Source organism: Sphaerodactylus townsendi, linkage group LG02, assembly GCF_021028975.2.
Source record: "Sphaerodactylus townsendi isolate TG3544 linkage group LG02, MPM_Stown_v2.3, whole genome shotgun sequence".
Taxonomy (NCBI): Eukaryota; Metazoa; Chordata; class Lepidosauria; order Squamata; family Sphaerodactylidae; genus Sphaerodactylus; species Sphaerodactylus townsendi.
Window position 1 is genome coordinate 182,967,463 of NC_059426.1, and position 27,597 is coordinate 182,995,059.

The window sequence follows — 27,597 nt, forward strand, 5'->3', positions numbered from 1 at the left end:
TGCAAGTGGGAATTAACTTCTTAAGCATGCTGTAAAATCTCTCTAAGTCACCCCCCCCATCTGAAGGTGCTTCCATTCTAACAAAATGTCAGCATCATCTCTCAGTTCTGCAAGGCTGCTTTTCCTGGGCTCCCTGCTCAGCTGTTGATTCTTTTCCTGTGCCTGGCCGGCTGGGGAGGAGAGAAGGTCTTCCTTGAGAAATGCCACACTTAATTCTAAAGGCGAATAAGGCATGCCAAGTGGATTAGGAGGGAGGGGAGTGAGGAGCTCCCCAGTCACACTGCTCCTGGGAGCCCAGTGGGATTCCTCTCCCCTGCCCCCCTGGACATGTTCTTCCAGGCCACCGTACAAAGAGTGGGCGGGTTGGCTACAACCACCCAGAGCACTGGGGAGCAGTTGGCTGCTTCAGTGCCTGCTTGCTAGGGCTTGCTCAATCCCACACTAAGCTGTGTAGCCAGGAGGATGTTTTGGCTGCCCCATGTGACCTTCTATCGATGCGCCCGGGGACAAGGGGTACCCCATGTCCCAGGAGCAGGAACGCCAGTGCTCCTCCTCCCGTGCCCACAACCACATGCCCTCTGAGTCACTTCTGGAGAAGGATGGGCAGGATTCTGGAGTGGGTGCACAGACAAGGAGAGCTCCTACCCAGCCCCCGTGCCCTTGCCTTGGTCTTTGGCACAAGGTCGGCTGCAGTCCCTCCTGCGAGGACCATGCGGCTTGGCCAAGAGCAGGAGGTGAGAAAAGGGCAGGCCCTGGGCAAGGAAGTGCCATCACTGCTGTGGAAGCGAGCCTTACCTGGCCAAGGCTGCGTGTAGATTCCCCCCTCCAGCCAGTCTGACTCTGTCAAGACTCTATCTGGGAGATCTCGAAGTTCTTTTTTCTGGCTCTTGCCTCTACGAGACTCTGGAGCAGGCCAGAAGAGGTGGCACAGCTTGAAAGCCCATGGCTTGCCAATGCTGTGTGATGTGTCTGCTGTTCATTCTCTTGCTTTGAAGGTGCCCGCGGTACTTTTTTTCCATCCTTCCTAAGCTGCCGAGTGTAACCCCCAAGCTCAGGAATGGGTTGCCCTCTAGTAAGGGGTGGAGGACTCAAAGCAGCAAGAGGCTGCAGCAGACCCTCAGTGTAGTTGGAGGAGACAAGGCTACTTTCAGACTCGGACCTTGGTTGTGATAAGGCTTCCTTAACACCTTGTTAAAGGTAACTGCAAATGTTGTTGGGAACTACCTGGGAAGGTGGTAGTTTATTTTGCTAAGTGCTGTAGCAAAAATGTTGGAGTTCTATTGTTTCCGGGTTTCTTTTTTGTGGTTGTAATGGGTGAGAGTTCTCCTGGAAACCTTCTACCATAATATTGAATCCCTGTCTTCACCAAGCCCTTGGAGTCTTCAGGAGGTTTTGTCCAACCCACTTGCAAGAAGAAATGGACTTGGCGATCACAAGACTGTAAATCTAGAAGGACTTGAAAATGCAACTGAAGCCAGGACCTTGAAGTGTGATGTTAAATGTTGATAAGTTATATGTTACAGAAAAGTAAAGCCATCTTTGTTTTTTAAAATTTGTTTTCGTTGCAAACTCATTCCAAGTTCTGCCCTACAGAACCCACAAGGGCTGAGGGGTTACACCTGTAGCACCTACGTCCCTTATCTCCTCGTTCTGGCCATTGGAAGCTTCATTGCATCACAATGTAGAGACATACTTCTAATGATGTCATCTCGCTGGGATGGTGAGGGAGGGGGCTGGAGCCGTGTCTGGGAGAAATATATTACCCAGAGGTTGTGTGGTGAAACCAGCAAGACTTGCTTGCAGGGGCGTACCGCCCAGGGGGACATATGAGGTCAAATGTCTTCAGGCTGCAGCCATTTAGTCACGTGAGGGCGGAAAATCGCCCCCTACATCCCTCCTCCTTTCCCCTGGGTCCATACACTGACTCAGAGGCGTACCTCCCATTGGGCAAAGTGGGCAGCTGCCCTGGGCGCCACCTTGTGGTGGGCGACAAAATTGCAGGTTTGTGAGGGATTTTGTATTTTCAGTGTTTTTTCCGTTTTTGGCCTGCAGGGGGCGCAGATTTTAGGCTAGCAGCACCAAAATTTCAGGGATTTTTTGGGAGACTCCTCCTTGATGATAGTCACTCCAGGTTTCCATGTGGAGGTTTTGTGAGTTTAGGGAGTCCAAAGTTATGGACTCCCAAAGGGAGTGCTCTCATCCCCACTGTTTCAAATGGGAGCTAATAGGAGATGGGGGCTACAGAATTCCCTTGAGGGGTCCTAAGTAACTTTGGACCCCCTGAACCAGACTTCACTCAAATCTGAGTGGTATCATCAGTAGGGTCTCCTTACTGAAGATACTCCTTGAGAATTCCTTTTGGTGCTGCTATCTTAATAATTGCAATTCCCTGACAACAGGCACCCCCCTAAATTTCCCCAGATTCTCTCTTTTAAATTCACTCCCTTCCTGCCAATAGCTTGTTTTCTTTCTAATTCTTTTATACTCTCAGTGCCTAATAAAAGGTTGTTTGCTTGTTGTTGTTGTTATTAAATCTACCCCTCGGCATGGGATTTGGGGAAAGGGAGAATCCTGAGGTCCCCAGTTTAAACACAATTCATTTAAAATGATGCTTGTTTGGGGGGTGGATTCCAGCATCACTTGTTTAAATAGGGAGCCCAGATTCCTCACTTTAAATCACACCTTAAAGTGAGAGAATCTGGAGCCTCACCCAGTTTAAAATAGCCACATTGAAAGTGATGCTGTTTCCCCAATTGGGGAATGGACTGGATACAACACTCATAAAATGTTTTCTCATAGCAGTAATAAAACATTTTGAAAGCATTTTGAAAATGTTTCTGGGCCAAATATTATTTCTAGCTGTGTGGCATGGCCCATTGCTAGTGTTCAGGATTTGTGAGTTGGGGATGTTTCTATAGTATAATGTGATGGGTGACTTTGGACTTTGAAACCACCTGGGTGGAAAAATCATTGTTTGGTCATGGTGGGGAGGGTGGCCACTCCATGGGGGGGGCACTCTCAAACCTAAGGTTGGTTTGCCCAGGGTTCAAGCCCTCTCTAAGTCTCATTTAGGTGAATCGCCTCTGCACTTGACTTCAAGATCTGGTGCAAAATTTGTTGTTTGGTTGTGGTGGGGGAGGGGGCTGACCATACTGGGGCTGGGGGGGGGGACTGAAGTAAATTCCAGATTCCTTTGCACTTTGGGACTGCATTTCCGGATACACTCCCTCTCTCTGCTCTTTGCTTGTGTCCTGTTGGGTTAGCTGCATTTCCTCTCAATAAACTGATTTTTCTGAAACTCCATGGGTCTGGATTTTATTGGAGTGGAGTAGCCGAATGTCCATGATAGAGGTTTGTGGAAGAGCGAAGATGCCTTTTTGAATGAAAAGGAGGAAAAATACGTTTTTGAAATAAAATGCATTTTCCTGGAACTCTTCGCATGCTCCCAAAGGCTTGACATTCTACAGTCCAAAGCCTGGCACATATTACCTGTATTTCCTTTTTTGGTCCGTTCCGTAGAACCAAAGCTTAGTGCAGGCAATCTTTCCTGGAGACTCCTCCACATTTTAAGATAAGTTTTAAATGTTTAACAAATCTCATAATATGGAGCTTTGACTCTAAAGAGAATATTAAATGTGATGAGTGGCTTGTGATTCATGACACAAATGGACATCCTTGGAACGGAAGAGGGTGTGTATATCCTACGCTTCTTTTTTCTGAAGCAGATATCGCTGCCTTCATTAGTTTATATTCTCTCCCTACTGGAACTTCCTACTTCAACTATCTAAAGCTGATAACTCACAGTGTTGAGAGAGAAAACACAAAATGACTCGACTAAAAGAAGCTTAGGAAAGCCTCTGGTTCCTCGCCTTTTGGTATTCATGGAGCAAAACTCCCTCCCAAAGCAGACCTCCAAATGAGACTTGTATTCACAAGGGTCAATCTAGAGGCAGAAGCCTTGCTTTTAACAGCAACCTTGGAACTGTCTTAATAGGTTTACGCCCACTCTTGGAGTGACGGTTAAAGTCTCGAACTATCAAGTGAGAGAAATACCAGCTTTTGAGACCAAAAAAGCTGCCTCTAAAAGACGATGATGCCTGGGTACAAACCTTAGAAACCTTAGAATTCTCTAAGACTGATGGCTGTTTACTAAATATTCTTTTTAGGCAATCTGCCTTAATTGCAAAGACAGTAGAGTTGGTTTTGGCTACCTGTATTTTTTCCTTGTAGTAAGAAGAGTTTTAGATCCCCTCTCGTTGATTGTGTGTATTTCCCAACAGCTGAAGGATGAAAAAAAATACTCTGGTTCTGGGATTCAAGAGACAACCAGACTGCTCCAAACATGAATTAAATTGGGACAGATCCTGGCAGATCAGTGTACATGCACTGAAACCAAACCAGGAAAAAAAATCAAGGTTTTTTCCCCTTCCCTCTGGTAGCCTGCCAAACTATCCAAGAATTTTGGCGGTCTTCTCTCCAAACCCCCCCCCCCCCGGGTCCAATTGGCAATCCCACTGAAAATGGCCTTCCCAGGGCTTAATCTATAGTGGAAATTGAGTCTGAGCTCCAGCAAATCCTGGCTCAGATTAAGCCCAAACATTTCCCCCACTTCCTTCCCAACATCCTCTGCTCTACCACAACTGGAGGCAAGTGGGATGGGGTGGAAATGCAATCAGGTATGTTGTTCTTGGGAAGTCTTTGTTTTCGAGTGTGCTCCGGGACGAAGAAGAAGAAGAGTTTGGATTTATATCCCCCCTTTCTCTCCTGCAGGAGACTCAAAGGGGCTGACAATCTCCTTGCCCTTTCCCCCTCACAACAAACACCCTGTGAGGTAGATGGGGCTGAGAGATCTCCGATGGGGTCCAGGATTAGCTTCCAGGGACTATTAGGAACCAGATGCCTCAGGCTGAATCCACCACCATCAGTTTCGCCACTGGGCATGGCCAACTGGCTTGCATGCTGGTAGGGGCTGATGGATGGAACTGGTAGTTCCTGAACATCTGGAGAGCCGCTAGGTTCTCTACCCTGAGATTCAGCCTCAAGGGTCACCCAGCCATGGCGTGTGTGGAGTGTAATCGGGCTAATCTTGAATTCCCTAGATAAACTCTCCACAGCTTCAGGTGGCACGATTTCTGGGAATCAAACCCTCGCCCTCCAGATTAGATACACAAGCTTCCTTAACCCTCCTATGCCACTCGCTGCTCCTTCTGTCGGGAAGGAATATTTCGGCTCAAGGTCAAACTTCCAAGTTCTTTTCAGGGACTCTATTAACGTCCCCCCTGCCTACCTTTGTTTATAAGAGTCCCTTCCATGGAGTTTGTCAGAAATAGGAAGCATATTCCCCACTGCCAGGGGGCTGTAATTCGCCCCACTCTAGGGGTACATGTGGGGTCAAACACCCCTGGGCTGCAGCTAATTCAGTCAGCATGGGGGGCAGAAAATCCAGAAGCAAAGGGAGAGCAGTGGCATGTTCCTTCCAAGAGAAGCTATGCACTGGGCTCCTGCTACAATGTAAGCCTCTGGAGAGAGGTGGGGGCACAGGGCAAGGCAAAAGGGGCAGGAGGGGAGGGATGCTGGGGAGAGAGAATTCCCATAAGCACAGTGGGAATGTAATTTCTACTTCTTGCCCCAGTAGCTTATTTCTCTTTAGGTCCTGGGAATTTTGGGGAGGCCGAAATGAATTAAAACCAATCCATCAAACGTTCCTTCCAGGAATTCAAAAGCAAAGAAGTATTGCAGTGCCTCCATATATTTCAGTTGGTCCAAATTCGGGAAGCCTTTTTAATAATACAAAAAAAAAAAGAGTTTGGTTCTAACCCCTTTTAAAAGAAGAAGTCAGCAAGACAGAAATTTCTGCAGAGGCCAAAAGTGTGCCGTGAACAATGAAACCAGATCAATTCATTCTTCTACCCTTGTTAGAAGAATGTTAGAAGAATTCTTGTTAGAAGAATTCTTCTACCCTTTTAGAAGAATGGCTAGGCATAGCAAACAAATGTAAATTTCCACGTTGATATCACTTTCCTCATACAAAAAAAAATCTCATGCGCTTGTTATTGCCATTAATGTTCACCGCAGCTAACATCCAGGAGCATAGTCATGTGGATGCCCCTTTATAAATTACCACTCCAGTGTTGCTCCAGTTCCTGTATGCTGGGTACAGTCTTCATAGAGGCGTGAGGCCTCCAAGGAGACAGTGTGCGAATGCACTTCGGGCGACGCCCTGTGCGCGGGTGTGGTGAGGGTGTTCCGGGTGGGGCAAGTATAGGCGCTGCCCGGGTGGGCGGGCGGGAGGACAGGGGCACTTTCCTTGCTATACCTCTGCGAAGCAGTTCATGCCAGATAGGAAGAAATCTTTGGACCGTTACCAGAAAAGGAGCAAAAGGTGCATTACAGGCCCAGTAAAATTTCCCAGAAATGGTCTCCAAAATTTCCTCAAAGCTGCGCTCATTGGCGAAATAGCCCCTCTCCGCAAGACAGACTCAATAAACATGGGTGTAGGATGGTAAAATCCTAGCCTTTTCATGGGTGGGGACGCTTCTCGCGACATTGCATCCCACCCCTAAAACGCAGTCTGGTCTCCCATGTTAGTTTTCCCCTAAAACCAGGCTTCTATTGGATGAATCAAGCGCTTATTAGCAAGTCTCCCTTTTCTAAAAAATCCTGCCGTGGTTGCAGCCACTCACAAGCAAACGGCTGGGCAGGAGGCACTTTATTTGCCTTCGTTTTCCTTTTTAAAAATTTTGCATAGTTACGCAGTTGCATAGTTATGCAGTTACGCAGGTGCAGGTGGTCATTGGCCCCCCACGGTGACATCGGGCATGGCTGTGGGGTTCTATTTGTGTATGCCTCCGCGTAGCCACGCGATCGGGTGGGAATAAAAAGAAAAGAAACTCCGTCTCCATCGCCAAGGTTTACAGCATACAACCCCGGATTCTTTCCATGGCCTCCAATCGCTGCCTGCACGGATGCGGTGAACTGCAACCCATTCTAAGCATTTCGCTGTGCAGAGGGGCCGGCTTAAGAGAACTTTCAAGCATATTGTTGTAGGGATGGAGCCCCACAACCCAGCAGTAGAACCTTCCTTGTGAAAGATGGCGATGTAATGCCTTTGCCATCTGTGTCCTTCATGACTTTTATTACACTCACCCATCCTCAGGACCCCCCCCTAGTGAGTCAGCAGGTCATGAACTCACCTGGACTTTATCGGTCACCAGGTGTCCTGCAGACAAAGGGACAAAGGGGCTCTTGCCCTCTAGGTATGGCTGATTGGACCCAGACGCTTTAACGCTTTCTCCCGCATACAGGCAGCCTCCTGGCTGATGTCATGTGTGTGTCTGCGGTATGCGATATTCTCCCCGCTCCTCCCGCCTCAGCAAATTTGCTCCCATACACTTCCCTATCATAAACCCTAATAAAAGTGTTGGTGCCAGGGACTAGCTTTGCACGGCAGAGCTGCCAGATCCACGGATCACGCTCTTTCCCTGGCCGCTTTGGCTCTTTCATGCACCGATGAGATGATATCACCACGCCCCTGCCTCTTCCCTTAAGCACTCCCCTCAAGGGCCTCCATTTCAATTGGTGAGTAAAATTGGAGCAAATCTACATGCACATGTAGGACTCAGACAAATGAAACTGAAACCCAGGTGCATCTGGGATCAAGGGCAGCAACGGTGGCAGTTCCCCTTCAGGTATGGGTGGCCCCGGGGACTAGAAGGTCCAGGAGAAGTTCCTTCCCACCTCCTCCCAGCTTCCAGGCCAGTCACTGATCAAGCAAATAGTGACCCTTAAACACTGCTCAGGTGGATAGGTGTGGTGGTAGGGGCAGTCTCCTTAGTGTACTTTCAGCTACTTGCCAAACAATTCTATCCCACCAAGCTACTAAGCCAAACAATTTTATCCACCAAGGTCATCCATAATGAGAGGGAGGAAAACGCCCCATATACTGACACTCTAAGAATTTCCCCCTTTAAGTCTCTGTGGTAAAGCTACTCCATAGAGGCCATGGAAGCTGCGAGCCTAGATTGGTATCTGAACATGGTAACACATCCTCTGCAAATGTCTCCCTCCTTAGGCACTGCTCCTCCCAGAACTCCTGGCACTTGGTAGGGCAGTGCTGGGAACCCTATCAACCGCCCAAAGAGCTGGTGGCTTCTTTGGAGCAATCAGGATTGGCATTAAGAGCTCTCTGTCACCCTTCCCAAGCAACTTGCGTACCTTTTAAATCTGCCATGTCAACATTCATTACCACATTAATTTTGAAAAGACCGCTTTTTAAAAAAGCAATGAAAAACTGCTGTGGACTTTGGACTCTATGGCTCATTTTGCACATGCAGAATAATGCATTTCAAACTGCTTTCAGTGCTCTTTTGGAAGCTAAAAGGAAATGGCAAACTCCACTTGCAAACAATTCCAGTGAAAGTGGTTTGAAAATCGACATTTTGCTATTCTTGTGCGGAAGGGCCAATGTGTGTTTCTCCCGGACATCATGGTGAAGCTAGCTTACTAATCAGCCTCTCCTAGCAGCCAGCCACAACCTAAGTCTCTGTTTCCAAACCTATAGCACCCATTTTTTCCCCGGAGCCGTCAGCAGTAGAGGAAAAATTAAGTTCTTGAGAGGCAGTGATGAGGACACTACTCCCCAATCCAATCATTATGCTTTAAAAAAGCATTGCGTGTGACTTTCTTTCTTAAGATCTTCCCCATCCCTGCAATTCATTCTGTCCCTTTTTGGCACTTTGCAAAACCCATATTCCATAAACACAGTCCAGTTTCACATAGAAAAGCAAAGCTTCACCCCTTTCTCCAGGCTGCTCCTTCCACCCCCCCTTGAGTCAACATACCCTTGCAAAAGCCTGGGGAGGTGGAAAGCAGGTCTGAGCAGCAGGAGGGCAAAGGGCTTCTAGTTGCTGCTACTGAGCATGCTCTAGTTGTAAGAACGTCCCTTGTGCAGTGCTGAGAGTAAAAAATCTGGCCAGCGGCTGTCTTGGGTCACCTGGTGGCTGCACTCAGGGGATTTCTAGGCTCTCCCAGAAGGGGCTATTCTGAGCTTGGGGAGGCAGCGGAGTCCACTGATCCCTCCATGTTTTGGTCCCTCTGAGGTGAAACCAGCCACTCAAATTTTCTACACGCTTTCCACTTCCATCCAAGGTTCTGGAAACCACACTTTGACCTGTATGAGAAGACAAAAATATGGACAGTGACTCAGGAAGGCTGTTTCCCTGATCTTGTAGGAACGGAGCTTCACTGCTAACATATGTCTATCATCTCCTTGTTCCTTCATAAATCCCATCAGCTCTAAGCCAGACATCCAGGCGCAAGAATACTGCATAGATACACAGATTTCCAAAATTCCCACTGGTCGTCATTTGAGTACGATACAGAAAGGATGAGATGTTAAAGCTAAAGTCTATTCTTCTAATGTCAAGCTAAAGGGAAACGTAATAGCTTCTGAGCCATAATGGAATTTTATGCATCCAGGATTTATGATCATCCACCACGCCTAATCTGCAGAACCGGCTTTGATTCCCTTGGCTTTGCCACTCTGAGCTGTGGAAGGCTCTTATCCTGGTGAACCATCCATCTTGTTTGTACAGTACCTGTGCCAGCACATACCAGCTGGGTGACCTTTGGGCAAGCTCACGGAGTTCTGTACGAGGCTCTCTTCGGCTCCCACCCACCTCTCACAGGGTGTTTGTTGTGTGGGGGAAGGAAGAAGGGAAAGGAGATTGTCAGCCCCTTTGAGTCTCCTTACAGGAGAGAAAGGAGGATATAAATTCAAACTCTTTCTTCTTCTTCTACACGAACATAATCTGGACTAGATGGACCATTGGACTGATCCACTAATAATATTATTCCTATCCATCGTCTTCCAGGCAGCTCACAAGGAGATATAAATTACATCACTGCACAAAATAGCAGAGGACAGAGGTTGGCTACAAACAAGGAGATTTACTCTGTCTTTCCGTCATTAAGTCCAGGGTTCATCATGCTTTGATCTCATATCATACCTACGGAGCCTCATTGGCCAAGGATAGTTGTGGTGTGTGAATTCCAGCCTTCCAGCCCCTTATGGCTGTTCCTTGGTGAAAGCAGTGCCTCCTTCCGTGCTTTGAGCTGTTGCTGTTGGCTTGGCTTTGTGGTGCACTCCCACTGCTGCCTGTGTTCCTTGGGCTTTCTGCAAGAAGAAGAGGATCAAAAAGTCTTCCTTAGATGGCACCCAGGAAAGAAAGGTTGAAAATGCCCGGATTGCCGTCTTCAAGTTACATACACTTCCAAAGTAAAGTAAGACCAGTTTCAAAGGGAGTGTCCCATAAAGAACTGAGGTCGAATTGGAACTCCATATCTATTCATTCATTCATTCATTCATTCATTCATTCATCCATTCATCCATTCATCCATTCATCCATTCATCCATTCATCCATTCATCTATCTGATTCCATCTATCCATTCATTCATTCTATCTATCTTTACTTTTGCTATACTCACTCCCTATCCCTTGGTCGTAAATCTTGGGCTCAGGGCAGCCTTCGCACACATATTTATAAAATACAGATTCCTAAGTAATTTCCAAATGTGTAAACAAAACCATAAAGACTAAAAAAAAACATTAAAACTACAATACCAATAAACCATGGAGCCTAAAGATGGTGGTAACAATTAATTCATTCCAGGTGCCATTTCCAGGCCCTGATAGCCCCCCAAAATTCCTTCTCCCACCCCAGCACAATCAATTTAAACAGTTGGGAGGGGGGAAGAGGAGGGGTGGGATTTGAGAGGTCAGCAGATGGTGAAAAGCATAGTTGCCTCAACCAAAGGCCTGGTGGAACATCTCTGTCTCTGCAAGGGGTCTCTGTGGAACTGGACGATGATCGATCGATAGATCTGATAGATCGATAGGATCGAGCATAGGATCGGGCTGGACTCGATAGATCGGGATGGGATGGAGGGATGGATGGATGGGATGGATGGATGGATGGATGGATGGATGGATGGATGGATGGATGGATGGATGGATGGGATGGATGGATGGGATGGATGGATGGATGGATGGGATGGATGGATGGATGGATGGATGGATGGATGGATGGATTGGGCTGGACTCAATAGGGACGAGAAGTGGAAGAAGTGGAAGATCCATATAGAAAACAATTCTCTCTTCTTAAACACTTATCTACATTATCAACAACTGTCCATACAGAGGCCTTCTTCGTCGTGGCCCCCACCTTGTGGAACATTACTTGCTATTTCTGGAGAAGGCTTCAGGAAGGCTCTTCAGGCTCTTGGTTTTCTGCTAGAAGAACCATGCCAAACTGGAACTATTCAAGAGGGCTTTGCAATACCAATTGTGTCTAACTTGCTGTGAACTAGGATCCTACTTCATATAAATTATTGTGTAAATCATTTAACTTTCCTAAAACTTCTTGCTTCTGCTTTCCAGTCTCCATTTTTTAGGGCTTCTTACTGGTCAGTTCACTGCAGTAAACCCTATTTCTACTGCATTGTTTTAATCTGAATGCCGGGATAAGAGTTGGATTGTATTGTTAGGACTTCAAGCAAGAAAAGGCAAATGGAAATTAATGTAAAGATTCAATACAAAATTAATTTATTCACCCTATTTTGCCAGTTCATTAGCCATTGGGAGCGGTCCACACAGCTATCCAGAATGGCTCATCTAGAGGTTTGATGAGATCTCCTTTTCATTTGTACTCTGAAACATAATGTAATACAACTTTGTCCTAGCCTGCTTCCATGGAGAGATTTTGCTCCAGTTTTGCATCTAAACTGGAGTTTGTTCGTTCGTTCTTTATTTATTTCTTTTAGAGCATCCACACAATATCCTTCCTTAACACGGTAAAAGTGGTCCCCTCTACAAGCACTGGGTCATTACTGATCCATGCACAGGATGCTATGAACCATAGGTGTCAAGCAAGTCTGCCTCCAGATACAGTTATGGATTGTTAGTTCTATCATCCCCTGCCAGCATCATGCTGGCAAGGGATGGACATGGGAACTGTATGATCCATAACATCTGAGGGTTTTGCTTAGTTTGACACCTACAAAGTGCTATAAAATCCATCACTTTGTATGGGATTTTTAGGGCACCATAAAATTATAGGTCAATTTTGAAGGTATCAAGTAAAATTATAACAAAATGCATTTTATGTTAAGCTTCTTCTATGTTTCCTTTGTAATTGCTTTTAAAGTTAAACAACTCTGACTGCTTTTAATTATTATACTGGATTGTACTTTTGATGCCAATAGAGGCTTATGTATATATGTACTGATCCACGGGGTGATGGAGAAGTTTGTGGAGAAGTTTGCCATGGCCTTCCTCATTTGACTTCTCTTTACCCCCAGCAAGCCGGGTATTCATTTTACTGACCCTAAAAGGCTGGAAGGTTGAGTCAGACTTCAGTCGGACACCTGAAACCAACTTCCCTTGGGATCATACTCAACTTGTGAGTAGAGTTTTGACTGCAATACTGCAGCATACCACTCTGGACCACAGTGCTCCTTTTTTTAATCCCTTAATCATTCTTCTTCCTCAGTAAACTAGTCCATAAAGCACAACAGCTTGTTCGACTTCCCCAAGCTGTTAATTCAGTTCAAAGACTGAGTCACCCACAAGAGACAAAGAAACACAAATCAAACCTCTTCCCGCCCAAGAATATTCACACAACAAAAGTTCTTAACATATAGGTTCGCGTCTGGCAAGACATGACAGAATAATGCACCATTTCTCTAATCCACTTTTTCAAGCAATTCTGGTTTTGCAAGTGGATTTTTGCTATCTTTGCAACCATTACAAAAACCCAGCTGCAAAATGGGGATTGAAAGGGGATTGAGAGTGCATTATTCTGCATGTGCAAAAGTGCCTATGGTTAAGTTTCTTTACAATAACTTTAAGAATATCATAAAAACTCTATCTGTCCAAGCTCTCTGGCATCAGGGGAAGTCTCCTAGTGCCAACTTAGAAAATAAAAGTTCTTTTTACTATACTGCTTCTTTCTATCTTCTAGAGATGCTCTGGAAAAGAAGGTTGCTGAAAAATAAGATAGCTTTTCAACAGGAGCACCCAGGACTTAGGACACGGCCCAGGCTAAGCTTGATCTCTTATCAGATATTAGAAGCTTCTGCTGGGTTAGCCCCTGGTTAGCAATTGGATGGGAGACCACTAAGAAAACAGAAGCTTCGTTCTGGCAGGAGGAAAACAGTGAACAGCCACCACCCTTAGTTTCTTGCTTTGAAAACCCTATAGGGTTGCCATACATCTGTCATGCCAACTGTGACATGGCAGCCCTTTAAAACACACACACACTCAGCAGAATGAACAGTAATCTCCTCTTACTGGTTTGGTGGACAGAAAAGTATACATTCTTGCAGGTCTCCGCCACGCCCTGCACTTTCATGCATGCTTCTTTCAGAGTTTGTACTTTCAGCCCCCTTTCAATGCACTTTGCCATTGGATCGCACTGTGTGAAACTGCACATTCCAATTCTACAAACCATCAAGCTTTTGAAGTGCACAGAAGTGGATCAAAAGGGTGCATGAGGTTTAGGAACAGGATCCCCTATCGCTTTTTGTTGCCTCTAGTCCTGTTGAAGTCACACCACTACTCTCCTCGGGCTACCACTGGGGACTTTTAGAGAAACTCCTAGTAATTCACAAATCTATAATCAATCTTAAGCTATGGCAGTGTATCAGCCGCCAAATGAAATTGACATACTCTGTAACATAAATGAGAAATTGACATATCACCATAAGCTTAATGCTATAGAGGTAAGTCGTTTTTTTAGAAAGACCTGGAAAGGTCCTCCGGCGTGCAAGCAAGGACCGTGCAGGAAATGCTAACCAAGGACTTCCTGTTGGCAATTGTCTTGGAACATGCAAAATTGTTGCCGTATAGATAGATGCACCCCTAGAAAACTGAGCCTTCTGGCCTGTCTTTGTAGTCCCCTTTTCCAACTTCTGTAATCTACACGCAGGTGTGGGCGTCGTCTTAGCTTCCCTTGCTACATTGGGAGGGCCCCTGCTATTGATATAACTCCTTCTCTTTCAACCCATTTGAAGCTCCTTTCATTTCCTTCTGGGGCTCTGGCCCTTCCTCACATGCAGTAATAATATACTTTCTCTAACTCCTTTGCAGCTGGATTTTTTATTGTATCGGAATAGCAAAATCCACTTTCAAACAATTGTAAAAGTGGATTGAATGTGCATTATTCTGCATGTGCGGAAGGGGCCAGAGCCAAGTCATGAGGGGAGGTAAAAGAGGACCCTGGGACCATCGGCTATACCTGTAAGTCTCTACTCACTCAGCACTTCTACCACTTCCAGGGCTGGGAAGCTTCCACCAACCATTTGGGTGACATTAAGTTGCGCACTCCCATCAGGGAATGCAATTCTCCAATGATTAGGACATGGTTCACATCAGGAAGGAGGTGAGTGAATAAAAGAGGCTTCAGCGTTCTCACCCATGCCATTTTTTCCAACCTGTAATGGCCCAGAAGGTGTCATTTGTCCTGTTGAGGGCTTCACATATACAGATAGAGTATATGCAAGAGGTGCTGTTCCCAACAGGATGCCTCCCATATGGGCTATCTCAGTGTTTTCTCCCATGTTCCAGTATGGAGTGCCTACTCAAGCATACACCTGGCCATATCTGATGACTCTGAAGGTTTGGAGGTTCAGTTCCTGGCGCTACTCTGCAGAACTATTAGAGTTTTTCAGCTATGGTGTAGATTGGGTTCCAATCTGGAGAGAACTGGGTTTGATCTCCCCTACTCCTTCACCTGGAGTGGCAGCAGAGGCTTCATCTTGGTCAACCAGGATGTGTTTCCCAAGGCCTCCTACATTCCTGCTGGGTGACCTTGGGCTAGCTCACAGTTCTCTCTGAACTCCCTCTCCTAGCTCCTCCTACCTCACAAGGTCCTGTTGTGGGGAGAGGAAATGAAAGGAGCTTCAAATGGTTGGCAGGCCTGATAAGCCCTCTCAAGCCTTGATAAGCCAGTGTGGTATAGTGGTGAAGAGTAGGGGTGCCCTCTAATCTGGGAGAACCTTCCCTTGATTCCCCGCTCTGCCACTTGAGCTGTGGAGGCTTATCTGGTGAACCATATTAGCTTGTGCACTCCAACACATGTCAGCTGGGTGATCTTGGGCTAGTCACAGTTCTTCAGAACTTTCTCAGTCCTGCCTACCTCACAAGGTGTCTGTTGTGGGGAGAGGAAGGGTGCAGTCTGTAAGCCACCTTTGAGTCTCCTTACAGGAGATGAAAGATGGGTATAAATCCTAAACTACTACTACTACTTTACCACTACTACTACTACTACTACTACTACTACTCTTCCTCCTCTTCCTCCTCCTCCTCCTCTTCTTCTTCTTCTTCTTCTTCTTCTTCTTCTTCTTCTTCTAAAGCTCCAGTTACAGGAGTAGCTATCTGGTCTACTAGGGCTGCCAACTTCCAGGCAGGGCCTCGAGATATCTCAGTTACACCTGACTACAGAGGTTACATTCCCATGGAAGAAATGACTGCTTTGTAGGGTGGACTCTATCGCATTGTACCCTGCTGACATCCCTTCCTTCCCCTATTAGCCCAGCACTTCCCAATCTCTGTCCCCAGATCTCCAAGAATTTCCCAACCCAGAACTGGCAACTCTGCTATATTCTAACCCAGCACAGGGCTGAGATTTCTGTCTAAAGAAAAACAGTCATCTTGGAGCCCAAATGTTGTGGAGCTGGGCCTCTATGCGGGGGAGCTGCTGGCAGTATTCTCCCAGGCCTCTGTGGCTCAAAACCTGGATTAAGTGATCCATATAAGTTCCCACTATCTAGCCATCTAATCTTCCCAAAAAAATGTTTCGGTCCAAGAGGAAGGCTTGGAAATTTCAGCACCGGGCAATCACCGCCTTCTGCAAAACGCAGAAGTCCCAGGAAGCTAAAAAAAGCCAGATCTTCATGGTGAAGAGGCCTGTCCACAGGATGCTGGCGGATGTGTGGAACTCTATGGCCTCTGAAAGAACCAGCCGTGAGATCCCCACTCCCCACTTCTGAGTGGCAGATGTGCTATCCATTAGAAGAAGGAGCGTTTGTATTTGCTCCGCTTTCCTCTACCGACATAAGTTTCAAAGCTGCTCAAAAACTCCTTCTGTTTTCCTTCCTCCCATTGTGCCTGCAGATCTCTGAAATAAACGTTTTGTTATTCTTGTTTCTTGTTATTCGTCTTTTTATCAAAACAACTATTACGGAAGCATAGGGAAGCACAATTCGGCAGTCTTGAGTCCGGTGCAAAATCAGATACCGTGTTTCCCCGAAAATAAGACAGTGTCTTATATTAATGTTTGCTCCCAAAGATGTGCTATGTCTTATTTTTCTGTGTTCTGTTCGTCAGGCATGCTTCCAAACAAAAACTTTGCTACGTCTCTTACTCTTTCGGGGATGCCTTTATATTCTCGCACTCTTCAGCAAAACCTCTACTACGTCTTATTTTCAGAGGATGTCTTATATTCAGAGAAACAGGGGGCCTTTCCCCACTTCCTTGCTAAGCCCGCTGAGCAGCTGGGTTCCCACCGGCACTCCCCACTGAGAGGGACTACAGCCACGCGAGTCACTTGAAGCTGCTGCTGTCGCGACCCTCAGCGCTGGGCAAGAAGCATCCCAGGTAGCTTCTCTTCTCAATAGGCGCTTTAAGAGCTCTCGCCAGAGCGCTGGGTCGGAGTGATGAGATAACCGAAGCGACCGCTAGGGATGCTTTCATGGCGCTGGAGAGCAGCGCGCGGCATAGAGGGGAAGGACAAAAGTGGGGAAAGGCCCAGGGTAGCTATGAAATTGGAAGCAATGATATCAAAACTGTGGACTGTCCTCCTGTGGAAATGTAACCCCTGTGTTCAGAATGGGTTGACCCAGAAAGGGGTGGAGACTCAAAGCAGCAGGAGGCTGCAAAAACTCTAAAACTTGGAGGAAGCAAGGCTACCAGGCTGGGACCTTGATTTAATTCTTTATAAGCTCTTAACACCTTGTTTAAGGTAACTGCAAAGTTGTTGGGAACTAGTGGGGAAAGGGAGTTGTTTATTTTTGCTGTATTGTAAATGTCAGAATTCATTGTTTCAGGGCTTGCTATGTATGTCGTTGATGGGAGTTCTTTTGGGGACCTTCGTCATCTTGAATCCCGTTCTCCAAGCCTCTGAAGTCTTCATAAGCCAACCACCAGCAAAGAAGAATTTGACTTGGCATCATCAGTAGACTGTAAATATAAGGACTTGAAATGCAACCCAAAAGGGCTCTAAATTGTTAATGTTAAATGTTAATGTTAAAAGTGTTATTTGTTAAGAAAGTAAACCATTTTGTTTTAAATTTAGTTCTTTGCAACTCCTTCCAAGTTCTGCCCCACAGAACCCACGGATAGAGGCTACAGAAGCAGCTATTTTTGTTATGTCTGACAAGGGTACAGATTTGAAGACCGCCCCCCATGCCCTGACCCAGATAGTTCGGGCTAGCCTAATCTCGTCAGGGTCAGTCCTGGCTTGTAGTAGTCGAAGAAGAGGAGTTTGATTTATACCTCATTTTCCCTTCCACAAGGAGTTTCAAAGTAGCTTACAACTCTTTCCCTTCCCCGCAACAGACACCTTGTGAGGTAGGTGGAGTTTGGAGAGTTCTGAGAGAACTGTGACTAGGCCAAGGTCCCCCACCAGGCTGCAAGTGGAGGAGTGGAAAAACAAATCCAATCCACCAGATTAGAGTCTGCCACTCATGTAGAGGAGTGGGGGATCAAACCTGGTTCTCCAGGTCCAGAGTCTATCCACTATACCTTCATGGTGGCTGTAATCCTTTGGGATTCTCAGATGTTATGGGACTGACACTTCCCATCAGCCCCTGCCAGCATGGTCAATTGGCCGTGCTGGCAGGGGCTGATGGGAATTGTAGTCCATAACATCTGGAGTGCCAAAGGTTCGCCACCACTGCACTATACCATGCTGAATGGGAGACCACCAAGGAACACCACAGTTGCAACACAGAGCCAGGCAATGGCATAAGAACATAAGAAGGAGCCTGCGGGATCAGACCAGAGTCCATCTGGTCCAGCCTCTGCTACTTGCAGTGGTCCACCAGGTGCCTTTGGGAGCTCACCTGCAGGATGTGAAAGCAATGGCCTTCTGCTGCTGCTGCTCCCGAGCATTTGCAACCTCAGATCAAGATTGGTAGCCATAGCTCGACTCCTCCAAAAATATGGCAAACCACTTCTGTCAGTCTCTTGCCATGAAAACCCTGTTGGATGGCCACTTTATACCCAACACTGCCAGATGCTTATAAAAACCTCTCCAGGTATTATTTCCGGCCATCCAAGACTCAGCTTCATAACCTATTTAATTCACCAGAGTTTCACCCTCGCACGTGGGAAATGACAAAGAATGCCTTTGAGCATCTACAAAGTACCTTCTCATCATGAGTGATTATAGCACCCCTCAATATTTGGAGTTAGGATACAGCTTCCACATACAAGAGGGAGTCTGTCTTCTCTCTGTGACACACCTCTGAAGATGCCAGCCAAAGATGCAGGTGAAACGTTAAGAACAAGATCTACCAGACCACAGCCACACAGCCCGGAAAACCCACCACAACCAGTGACCATGAATTGTTGTACTAGTGAATGGTATGGGGTGTCCTTACTTTAGCTGGTAATCTTGAAACACCAGCCTCCTCGCCTTTACTTACTCAAAGGGAAAAAAGATTGGCAGGGAAGTTGTCATTTTCATCTCTGAGGTTCTGTGTGAAATAGGCTCCATGTTTTGGAAACAAACCATCCCCTGTAATGTGAAATACGGCCTGCAATGCCAAAGATGCTTATTTCAAATCAAGGGTGGCGACTCCGAGAGTCATCCCCATCTCTACAACACTTGTTTCTGGTGGACTCTCTTTCTCTGGCCCCTTCCTCGCAATACAGCAGAATAAGAGCACTTTCTAATTCAGTTTCAACACGAATTTTGCAGCTGGATTTTGTCTGTCCTGAATCTTCCAAAATCCACTTATGCAACAATTGTGAAAGTGGGACTGAAAGTGCATTATCTCTGCATGCTGAAAAAGGAAGGCCATAGCTACAGTTCCCAACATCCCTTTTGGAAGCCATGACATTTAAACAGCATTTTCCAGATGGTCTTGAGATTATAAGCCCAGCCACCCTATTCACCCCGAAAGAAGCAAGTCCAGGAGCTCCTCCTAAGATCCACCTACCCGAATTGCCCTTTTTCCTTCGGCACGATTTCTTCTCCACTTCCCTTGTCGTATTCCTCGCCAGACCATAATCTTCCCTGGTCGCCACAGCAGAATCCACCAAGCGTGGGCTGCCATTCTCTGGTTCTCCCGACCCCAGTGCCAATTCGGCAGGTAGCCGCCGCCTGCCCTCCGAGGTGGTGAAATGCCAGGTGGAGTGGTGGAAAGAGGGGTGGTGCTCATCAAAAACCCGATCCTCCCGAGGAAGGCTTTGGGGGGCCGTGGCCAGACACGAGGTGGAAAAGTCTGCGTAGGCCCCGAAGTCTGATTTGGGGTGGAACGAAAAGGGGGCTTGTGGGTAGAGCTGCGGCCCAGCTGGCCCGGCCTCTGGGTGGTGATTCCTCAGGCATTCCCAGAGCATGGTGCTAGTAGGTTGAGAGTTTCTCATGCAGCTACTGGCAGGTGGCTCCATCTACGCTCTGCTCTTCCAGGCACTGTTGTAGACCAGGGAATCCGAGAATCAAGTTTTGCAAGAGTCCCTTCTCCAAACACTTCCTGTCATATGCTGGTTGCTCGAGGAGCCAAGGGAGATTCTCCATAAACTTCAGCTGAGGAAACTCCCGCATCTGTTAAGCTACCGAAGCCTGCAGCTTCTCACGGCTATGAAGCCCTGAAGTCCTGAAAAGCACTTTTCCAAGAAGCTTCAGCCCAAGAGGTGTGAGTGACAAGACGGCTAGAAGAGAAATGTGAGAGAGCAGCGGGGAAGGGAGGCTTAACCTGCGCTGCCAAGAGCCCCTCCAACCCCTGGCAGCCAAACACGCAACGATTAATCACACCGAAACCTTAGAGGAAGCATCTAATGGGAACTGCAGATGGAGGCTTTTAAAGAAATATTGTCTGTAAAATTTTTTTTAAAAAAAAGGGGCAGAAGGAAACATACACACATATGCAGTACAAAAGGCAGGTTTAAGGTTTCCTTCTCACACTCTAAAGTTATTTTATTGCACAGTAAAAAAACAATCCCCAAGTTTTTTGGAGTTGGGGAAAAAGGAAAATTCTGCACCAGATCCAGAAGTGGGCCAAAGGGTTGTACGTCAGTAGTGAAGAAGTAGAGATGTTTAAAATGTAAGGACTCTTTTGGATGCCTGAAGTGTACACAGAGAAGCGAAAAAGAACCAATGCAAGAGGATCAGATTGAAATCTGAGGTTGTTCCCTAAACCAGTAAGTCTCTCCCAGCACTATAGAACATGGAAGGTCTTTGGTCTCCCTTCCAAGCACAGGCAGAATAATGCACTTTCAATCCCACTTTCACCATTGTTTTGCAAGTGGGATTTTTGCTATTCCAGCACAGTCAAATCCAGCTGCAAAGTGCATTGAAAGTGGATTGGAAGTGCATTATTCTTCATGTGCGGAAGGGGCCTTTTAGTTAAAGGGGTGTTTCTTGGTTGGTGGAGTTGTTTGGGGGTTATTATTTTTTGATATCGAATTTCGATTTCTCAGAAACTCTTCTTAAACTGCTTCTCCATACATGCAAGCTTCCCTTTTGCACGACAGCACCAGACAGAGTTTTCATCTTTGGGGAAAACTTAAAATGTTGACACCTCCGTTTTCATCCTGACATGCTGGTTTCCGGAGCAGCAGGTTGCTATTTATTCATAGTCTGTCTTTCTCATGGGGATTTGAGCAGGGTTACACACACAGTGAGTCAGTACAACCCACAAAATGGGACATCCAGCAAACAATGCATTAGGATTGTAGAAGAGGGGGACTAACCAGAAAGAAATGAAGCATAGAATGTATTAACATGGCATCTTAGAGCAATCGAGCCCCTTCCACACATGCAGAATAATGCACTTTCAATCCACTTTCAATGTGCTTTGAAGCTGGATTTTACTGTGCGGAACAGCAAAACCCACTTGCAAACAATTGTGAAAGTGGTTTGAGAGGTCATTATTCTGTGTGCGTGGAAGGGGCTCTAGATCACAGTCCCCAATCATGTATCCAGTCAGGTTTGTAAACCGGTTTGTACAGGTTGTGTCTGCAGAAAATCCCTCTTGAATCATTTTCATCTTGCGTAGTTTGCAGAAAGCCAGAAGAGCGAGAGCCTTTATGACCTCCTCCTGCAGTCCAATCCAGAAGGTTGCAGGTACAGCAGAGAAAATGTAATAGTAGAGTCAGCTGTTGATGGGGAGCCCAGAGGTCTGCAACCTGCAGCTCTCCAGATGTTCATGGACTACAATTCCCATCCCAGAAGCCCTGCCAGCATGGCCAATTGTAGTCCATGAACATCTGGAGAGCCGCAGGTTGCAGACCCCTGATTTAACCCATTTGCAGATTGGCACCCACAGAAGCCCCTGCTGACATGGGGGAGCATAGCAGGAGAGGCAGCCCCATAGATCAGAGGGACCAAGACTGTTAAGGGCTCTGTAAGTGATAGCCACTACCTAAAATTATTGATATTGGAACGCATGGAAAACAAAATGGCGATGAAGAAGAAGAGTTGGTTTTATACCCCACCTTTCTCTTCTTTAAGGAGTCTCAAAGCAGCTTACAAACACCTTTCCCTTCCCTCCCGCAACAGACCCCTTTGGTGAGGTGGAAGGGAGGGGAGTTGAGAAAGAATTCTGAGAGAACTGTGACTGGCCCAAAGTCAGCCAGCGGGCTTCATGTCACCAGATTAGAGTCCACCACTCTTAACCACTACACCATGCTGGGCAGCCACTGGAGAGTTGGCAAAATAGGAATAATAACCAGCCCCAAAACTGCAAATGATTTGACCTAAGGGCTTTACATAGAGACTGGAAAGCATGACCCTTAGGTCAAATTGTGCCCCGTGGAATCAATGTACAGAAAGTTGTTCCTTCTTTGGAAAGAGCACTGTCTACTTTGACTTATTCTGCAGTTTACAGGAGAATTAACAAATACTTACTCCTAACTGTGGCACTACAGCTTGAACAAAGGTAAAAGTAGTCCTCTGTGCAAGCCAAGGGTCATTACTAACCCACGGGTGAGGTCACATCATGACATTTGCTAGGCAGACTGTGTTTACGAGGAATCTAGGGCTCATTCCGCACATGCAGAATAATGCACTTTCAAACTGCTTTCAATGCTTTGGAGAGGAGACGTCTGAGGGGGGATATTAATGAAGTCTATAAAATTATGCATGGGGTAGAAAATGTTGACAGAGAGAAATTTTTCTCTCTTTCTCACAATACTAGAACCAGGGGCATCTCATTGAAAATGCTGGGGGAAGAATTCGGACTAATAAAAGGAAACACTTCTTCACACAACGTGTAGTGATTGGTGGTTTGGAATATGCTGCCACAAGAGGTGGTGATGGCCACCTAACCTGGATAGCTTTAAAAAGGGCTTCTGGACAGATTTATATGGAGGAGAAGTCAATCTATGGCTACCAATCTTGATCCTCCTTGATCTCAGATTGCAAATGCCTGTAGCAGACCAGGTGCTCAGGAGCAGCAGCAGCCAAGAAGGCCATTGCTTTCACCCTCCTGAGCTCCCAAAAGGCACCTTGGTGTTGGGCCACTCTGCAGGTAGCAGAATGCTGGACTAGATGGACTCTGAGGATGCCAGTCCTGAGCTGGCTAGTTCTTATGTTCTTATGTTCTGATGTGCGGAATGGCAAAATCCACTTGCAAACAGTTGTGAAAGTGGTTTGAAAGAAAATGCATTATTTGCATGTCGCGGAAGGGGCCTAAGCTTTACCCTGCAGCAAGCTGGAGTAAGTACTCCTTTTTTACCTACCTTGAAAAGATGGGAAGGCTAAGTCAACTCTTGAGCCAGCTACCTGAAAGAACTTGACTTGCTGAAGTTGGGATCGAACTCAGGTCCTTGAGCAGAGCTTGGACTACAGTACCTCCGCAGCTGACCTCTCTGTGCCATTGGTATTCCTGCAGCTTCGTTACCTGAAATTGAGGACAAATTTCACAGCAAGCTGCTAGGCATCTTTGAAGAGAACTAAGGAGGCTGGGCAGGGGAACTTTTCAATTTCTTCATCTCTAACTTGTTTGTATTTTTTTATAATTTATTTATAATTTGGATTTATCTAAACACGCTAAATAACACGACACCCTCTCCCTCAAGGGGCTCTGGGCAGTGTACAATACAAGACTTCAGCTTAAATGCATCATCACATTTAAAAGCCACAACCACCCCCAACTTTTCAGATCCATGAAGGATCTTACAGGACGTGTCGTCCATGCAAGGAAATCCTGGGTACATCCACTCAGAATTAACTCTCACTATGTTCAGCAGCGCTACACACTGGTCACTGTGCATCGACTCACGTTTTGGAATATCTGTTTGTCTTCGTCCTTGCAACGTGGCATCAAAAGACAGTAAATCCAGACTTTTGACCCATGCAGAGGCGTAGCTAGGGGAAATGGAGCCTGGTGCAAAATCGGAGTTTTGCTGCCCCCCCCATGTTTGTTTGTTTTTTTGCATTTTTAGTGTTTTTTAAGTTTTTGGCCTGCACGGGACATAGTTTTTAGGCTAGAAGCATCAAAATTTCAGGGTATCTTTAGGAAACTCTCCTGATGACACCTCCATAGTTTGGTGAAGTTTTGGTTACAGGGGTCCAAAGTTATGGTCCCTCAAAAGGGTAGCCCCATCATTTTACTATTAGCTCCCATTGGGAAACAATGGGGAGATGGGGCACACCCTCTTTGGGGGGGTCCCATAACTTTGGACTCCCCAAACCAAACTTCACCATTCGGAACCTGGACTGGCTATCCAGCAGGGAGACTATCCCTGGATGATACCACCTAATTTGTGCTTAGTGAAGTTTGGTTCAGGGGGTCCAAAGGTATATGGACCCACTCAAAGCAGGAGTAGCCCCATCTACTATTAGCTCCCCATTGGAAACAATGGGAGATGGGGCACCCTCTTTGGGGTCCTTAACTTTGGACTCCTTAAACCAAACTTCTTTCACTCAAACCTGACTGGTATCAGCAGGAGACTATCCTGATGATACCACCCAAGTTTGGTGAAGTTTGGTTCAGGGGTCCAAAGTTATGGACCCTCCAAAGGTAGCCCTCCCATCTACTATTAGCTCCCATTGGAAACAATAGCCGGGGATGGGCACCTTCTTTGGGGGTCCATAACTTTGGACCCCCTGAACTTTCAAACTTCATCAAGAAGCTGAGCTGGTATCAGCAGGAGTGTTGCCGACGATATCTGGAAATTTACCGGTGCCACTTCATCCCATAAAAATGCACCCCCCTGCCAGCCGACAAAGTAAAAAACACTAAAAAATACTCAAAAATACTCCCAGGAGTGCCGCACGCCGCACCCCCCTTCCCCATGGTAGCTACGCCACTGGACCCATGACATATTCCTTCCAGCGCCTGGTTTACCAGATTCTGTGCCACCTGTACCCAACCTGACTTGGTTTTAAGATCCTGTCATTTTAAAACATATATATAGACCCACAATTGGCAATCTTATGACTGCAGAACTGTGTTATGAATCATTTGTTTCCGTGATTTATTTGGAAATACTCTACATTTGAGGAAGGCAGCCTTGAGCTTGCAGGCATAACAAAACTGCATGTACCTGTACAAAATGTTAGGAGCCGTAGAAGGCTAATGTGCCAGGGTACCATTAGACTGAAAAGGCAAATTCGCCAGTGGATGATGTTTAGAAGGAACAGAGAACCAAGTTAAGCTAAAGTGAGAACACAATGTTAATGCGTGCATATTGTTGATAGCGATCATGCTCTGAACAAACCAGAGTGTACGTTCGGGGGGAAACAGGGTGTACCATAAGATGCTGTTTATCTTGACTCTGATGCCCTGCTCCTTCTATGGCCCTGCTGAACCATTCCTGGATTCCCCATACGGTTAGCAGACAAACCCTTTTTCCTCTATGAGAGGTTGGGGGGGGGGGTCCACCCAGAGAGTAGGATCAACCAGGTACTCCACCAGCTCCCGAGAGTGGAGTTATTAATTATTTGTGTGTGCCGAGAGGGGGTTACTAATTGGGTCTGCTTTTCCGTTAGAAATTCCATTAGGTCCAAAAATCATAAAGTCCTGTTGTTTCCTATGTGGCTGGTTAGCGAAGGTAGAAAGCGGGATAATTCTCCCTGTTGGGCTGTTTTAAAAACATGTTTTAGAAATATGGTAAAGTTCCTTGTTTAAGGAAAGTATCCTTCTTTTGATTTCTAGAAACACAATTAAGTATTTGAAAGTATTAAGTATTTGACAGGCAGTCAATTAGAGGAGAAGTAGTTGTTTCTGTTGGCAGTAAACTGATAGGACTTGCTATAATTAGTTTAAGTTATGGACAGAAAGATACCACCTGGGAAATGAGGAACTTTTTTTTACAGTAAGAGTTTTTTACAGTAAACGATAAATTAATAATGCCCCACCCCCGGAATGCCCAGCCGCGCCCCCATCATGCCCCGCCCAGCCCCCATTGGCGCTAAAGCACTGTTTGAATCCCACCATCATGGGAACCTGTTACGAAAATGTTTGGATCCCACCACTGGGTCCACCCTGCTTCTGGCCTGGGTGGTGGGCCCATACTGACATTAGATTAAGGTGACCAGCCGTGCGGTACCGCAGGACACTCCAGCAGCTTTTTGGCCGTGTGTCCCGCGTCCTGCCGAACTTTGACATTGTCCCGATTAGGCGAAGTATTCCTCTTGACCGTGTGCCCTGAAACATGGAAGCGCCCCAGAAGGCAGTCGCGACGGCGCCAGGAGGGAGCGTCTCCCGCGCTGCATAGTGCAGCCTGGTACTTCCCTGTTTCCTGACCGAGGAGCGCTGCCGCCAAAGGCATTGAAGTAACTCATGCGGAATGCATCGCGTGTCTTGGCAGCCCCACTTTTCAATAGTAAAAATCTGGTCTGCCTTACATTAGATCCAATCTCCAGCAGGGACTTGGGTGGTGAGAAAATACAACCAATTAAGTATTTGCAAAGTTAGACTGCTTGTTTGGAAAACTGTATAAAAATGCTTTTTTTTTGAATGTGTCCTTTGGCCGTTGGTTTGGCTGGCTACAGCCCGTTGTCTCTACTTTATTGCAATAAAAGCTTAGGTGCTTCATTGAGACAATCCGCAGCGTCTCATGTGTTACTGAGAGACTCTTAAGAGTATTTCCGACAGACCCATTCTCACTCCCTCCAAGAAGCTCCATTAAAAAAATGTGGTCTGCAAACCTAGAATAGTTGAGCAAAAGGGTCGTGCTTGCTTTCCTGGTGACCTCTGACCTCCATAACCCTCCACCTGGGTGGGGGAGGAGTCATCCTTCCGAAAAGCAAGGAGCCAGCTTCGGCCTGTGAACCTGACAACCTGTTTTCCTTCCCCGCTGGGATGCACCGAACCAAACGGCGCAGTTGATTTACAAAGCCGACCCCGTTATACAAACATCAGCAGGAAAAAAAAAGGAAGAGGGAACCTGGGGCAAGGCAAGGAAGGCGAGGGACGAATGACAAAGGCATAACCCACAGGACATCTTCTCGCAAATCAGCCACGCCAAAAAACCTGGCCAGAAGAAGAAGGGAGGACTTTGGATTGATCCCCTGCCTTTCTCTCCTGTTGAGTGTCTCAAAACAGCTTACAAACTCCTTCCTTTCGCTCTCCCCACATCAGACACCTTTGGGAAATAGGGGGGGGCTGAGAGGGATTGAGCAGAACCGGGACTAGCCCAAGGTCAGCCAGCAGGCTTCATGTGCAGGAGCTGTGAGGAAGTTCCCGCGTGAACGGCTGCGGTTTTGATGAGTGGTGAGAATGTATGAGGGGCAAACTACTCAGGGTGGAAACAACTTTATGAAAAAAGGCTCACCTAGTTATTTCTGGCTAACCTTCTTCTCACGTAAGCATCACTTGCATGCTTTTCCCAAAAGCAATGCAGGAAAAAAGAATGATCCATACTGTCAACAGATAAAGCAAACTGCGCCAAAGCAATATGGTCCTAGCCCATTCCCTTTAAAAGCGCCTTTTGGAACCATTTTATTATAACATAGTCCTATTACCTTTACGTAAGAGAGCCAGGATGGTGTAGTGGTGAAGGTGTCAGACTAGGATCTGGAAACCGAGGTTTGAATCCCCACTCTGGCCCCTTCTGCACATTTCAATCCCACTTTTCACAATTGTTTGCAAGTGGATTTTGCTATTCCGCACAGTAAAATCCTGCTGCAAAGTGCATTGAAAGTGCACTATTTTACATTATTAAATCCCCATATGGGATTTAAGCTGCCTCTGTTTTAGAATTTTTTTGTGTGCTGCTATTGATTTTAAGGGTTGTAATTATGTTTTAATTGTTAGATGTTACGTGTTGTAGACAGCCTAGAGCCCATGAGGGGCTGAGTAGGTCTGAAAAATCTAAATTAATAATAATAATAATAATAATAATAATAATAATAATAATAATAATA

At 46.3% G+C, this 27,597-nt stretch overlaps 1 protein-coding gene across 1 annotated transcript in view; it reads right to left on the reverse strand.

The window, feature by feature from the left end:
* Positions 1–19,745, reverse strand: part of LOC125426449 (homeobox protein MOX-1-like) — a 76,537-nt gene extending 56,792 nt beyond the window's left edge. The window contains exon 1 of the mRNA XM_048484707.1: positions 19,223–19,745. Coding sequence (XP_048340664.1) covers positions 19,223–19,673 — 451 coding nt within the window. The 5' untranslated portion in view covers positions 19,674–19,745. The remainder of the gene's footprint in view (positions 1–19,222) is intronic.
* Positions 19,746–27,597: the final 7,852 nt, after the last annotated feature.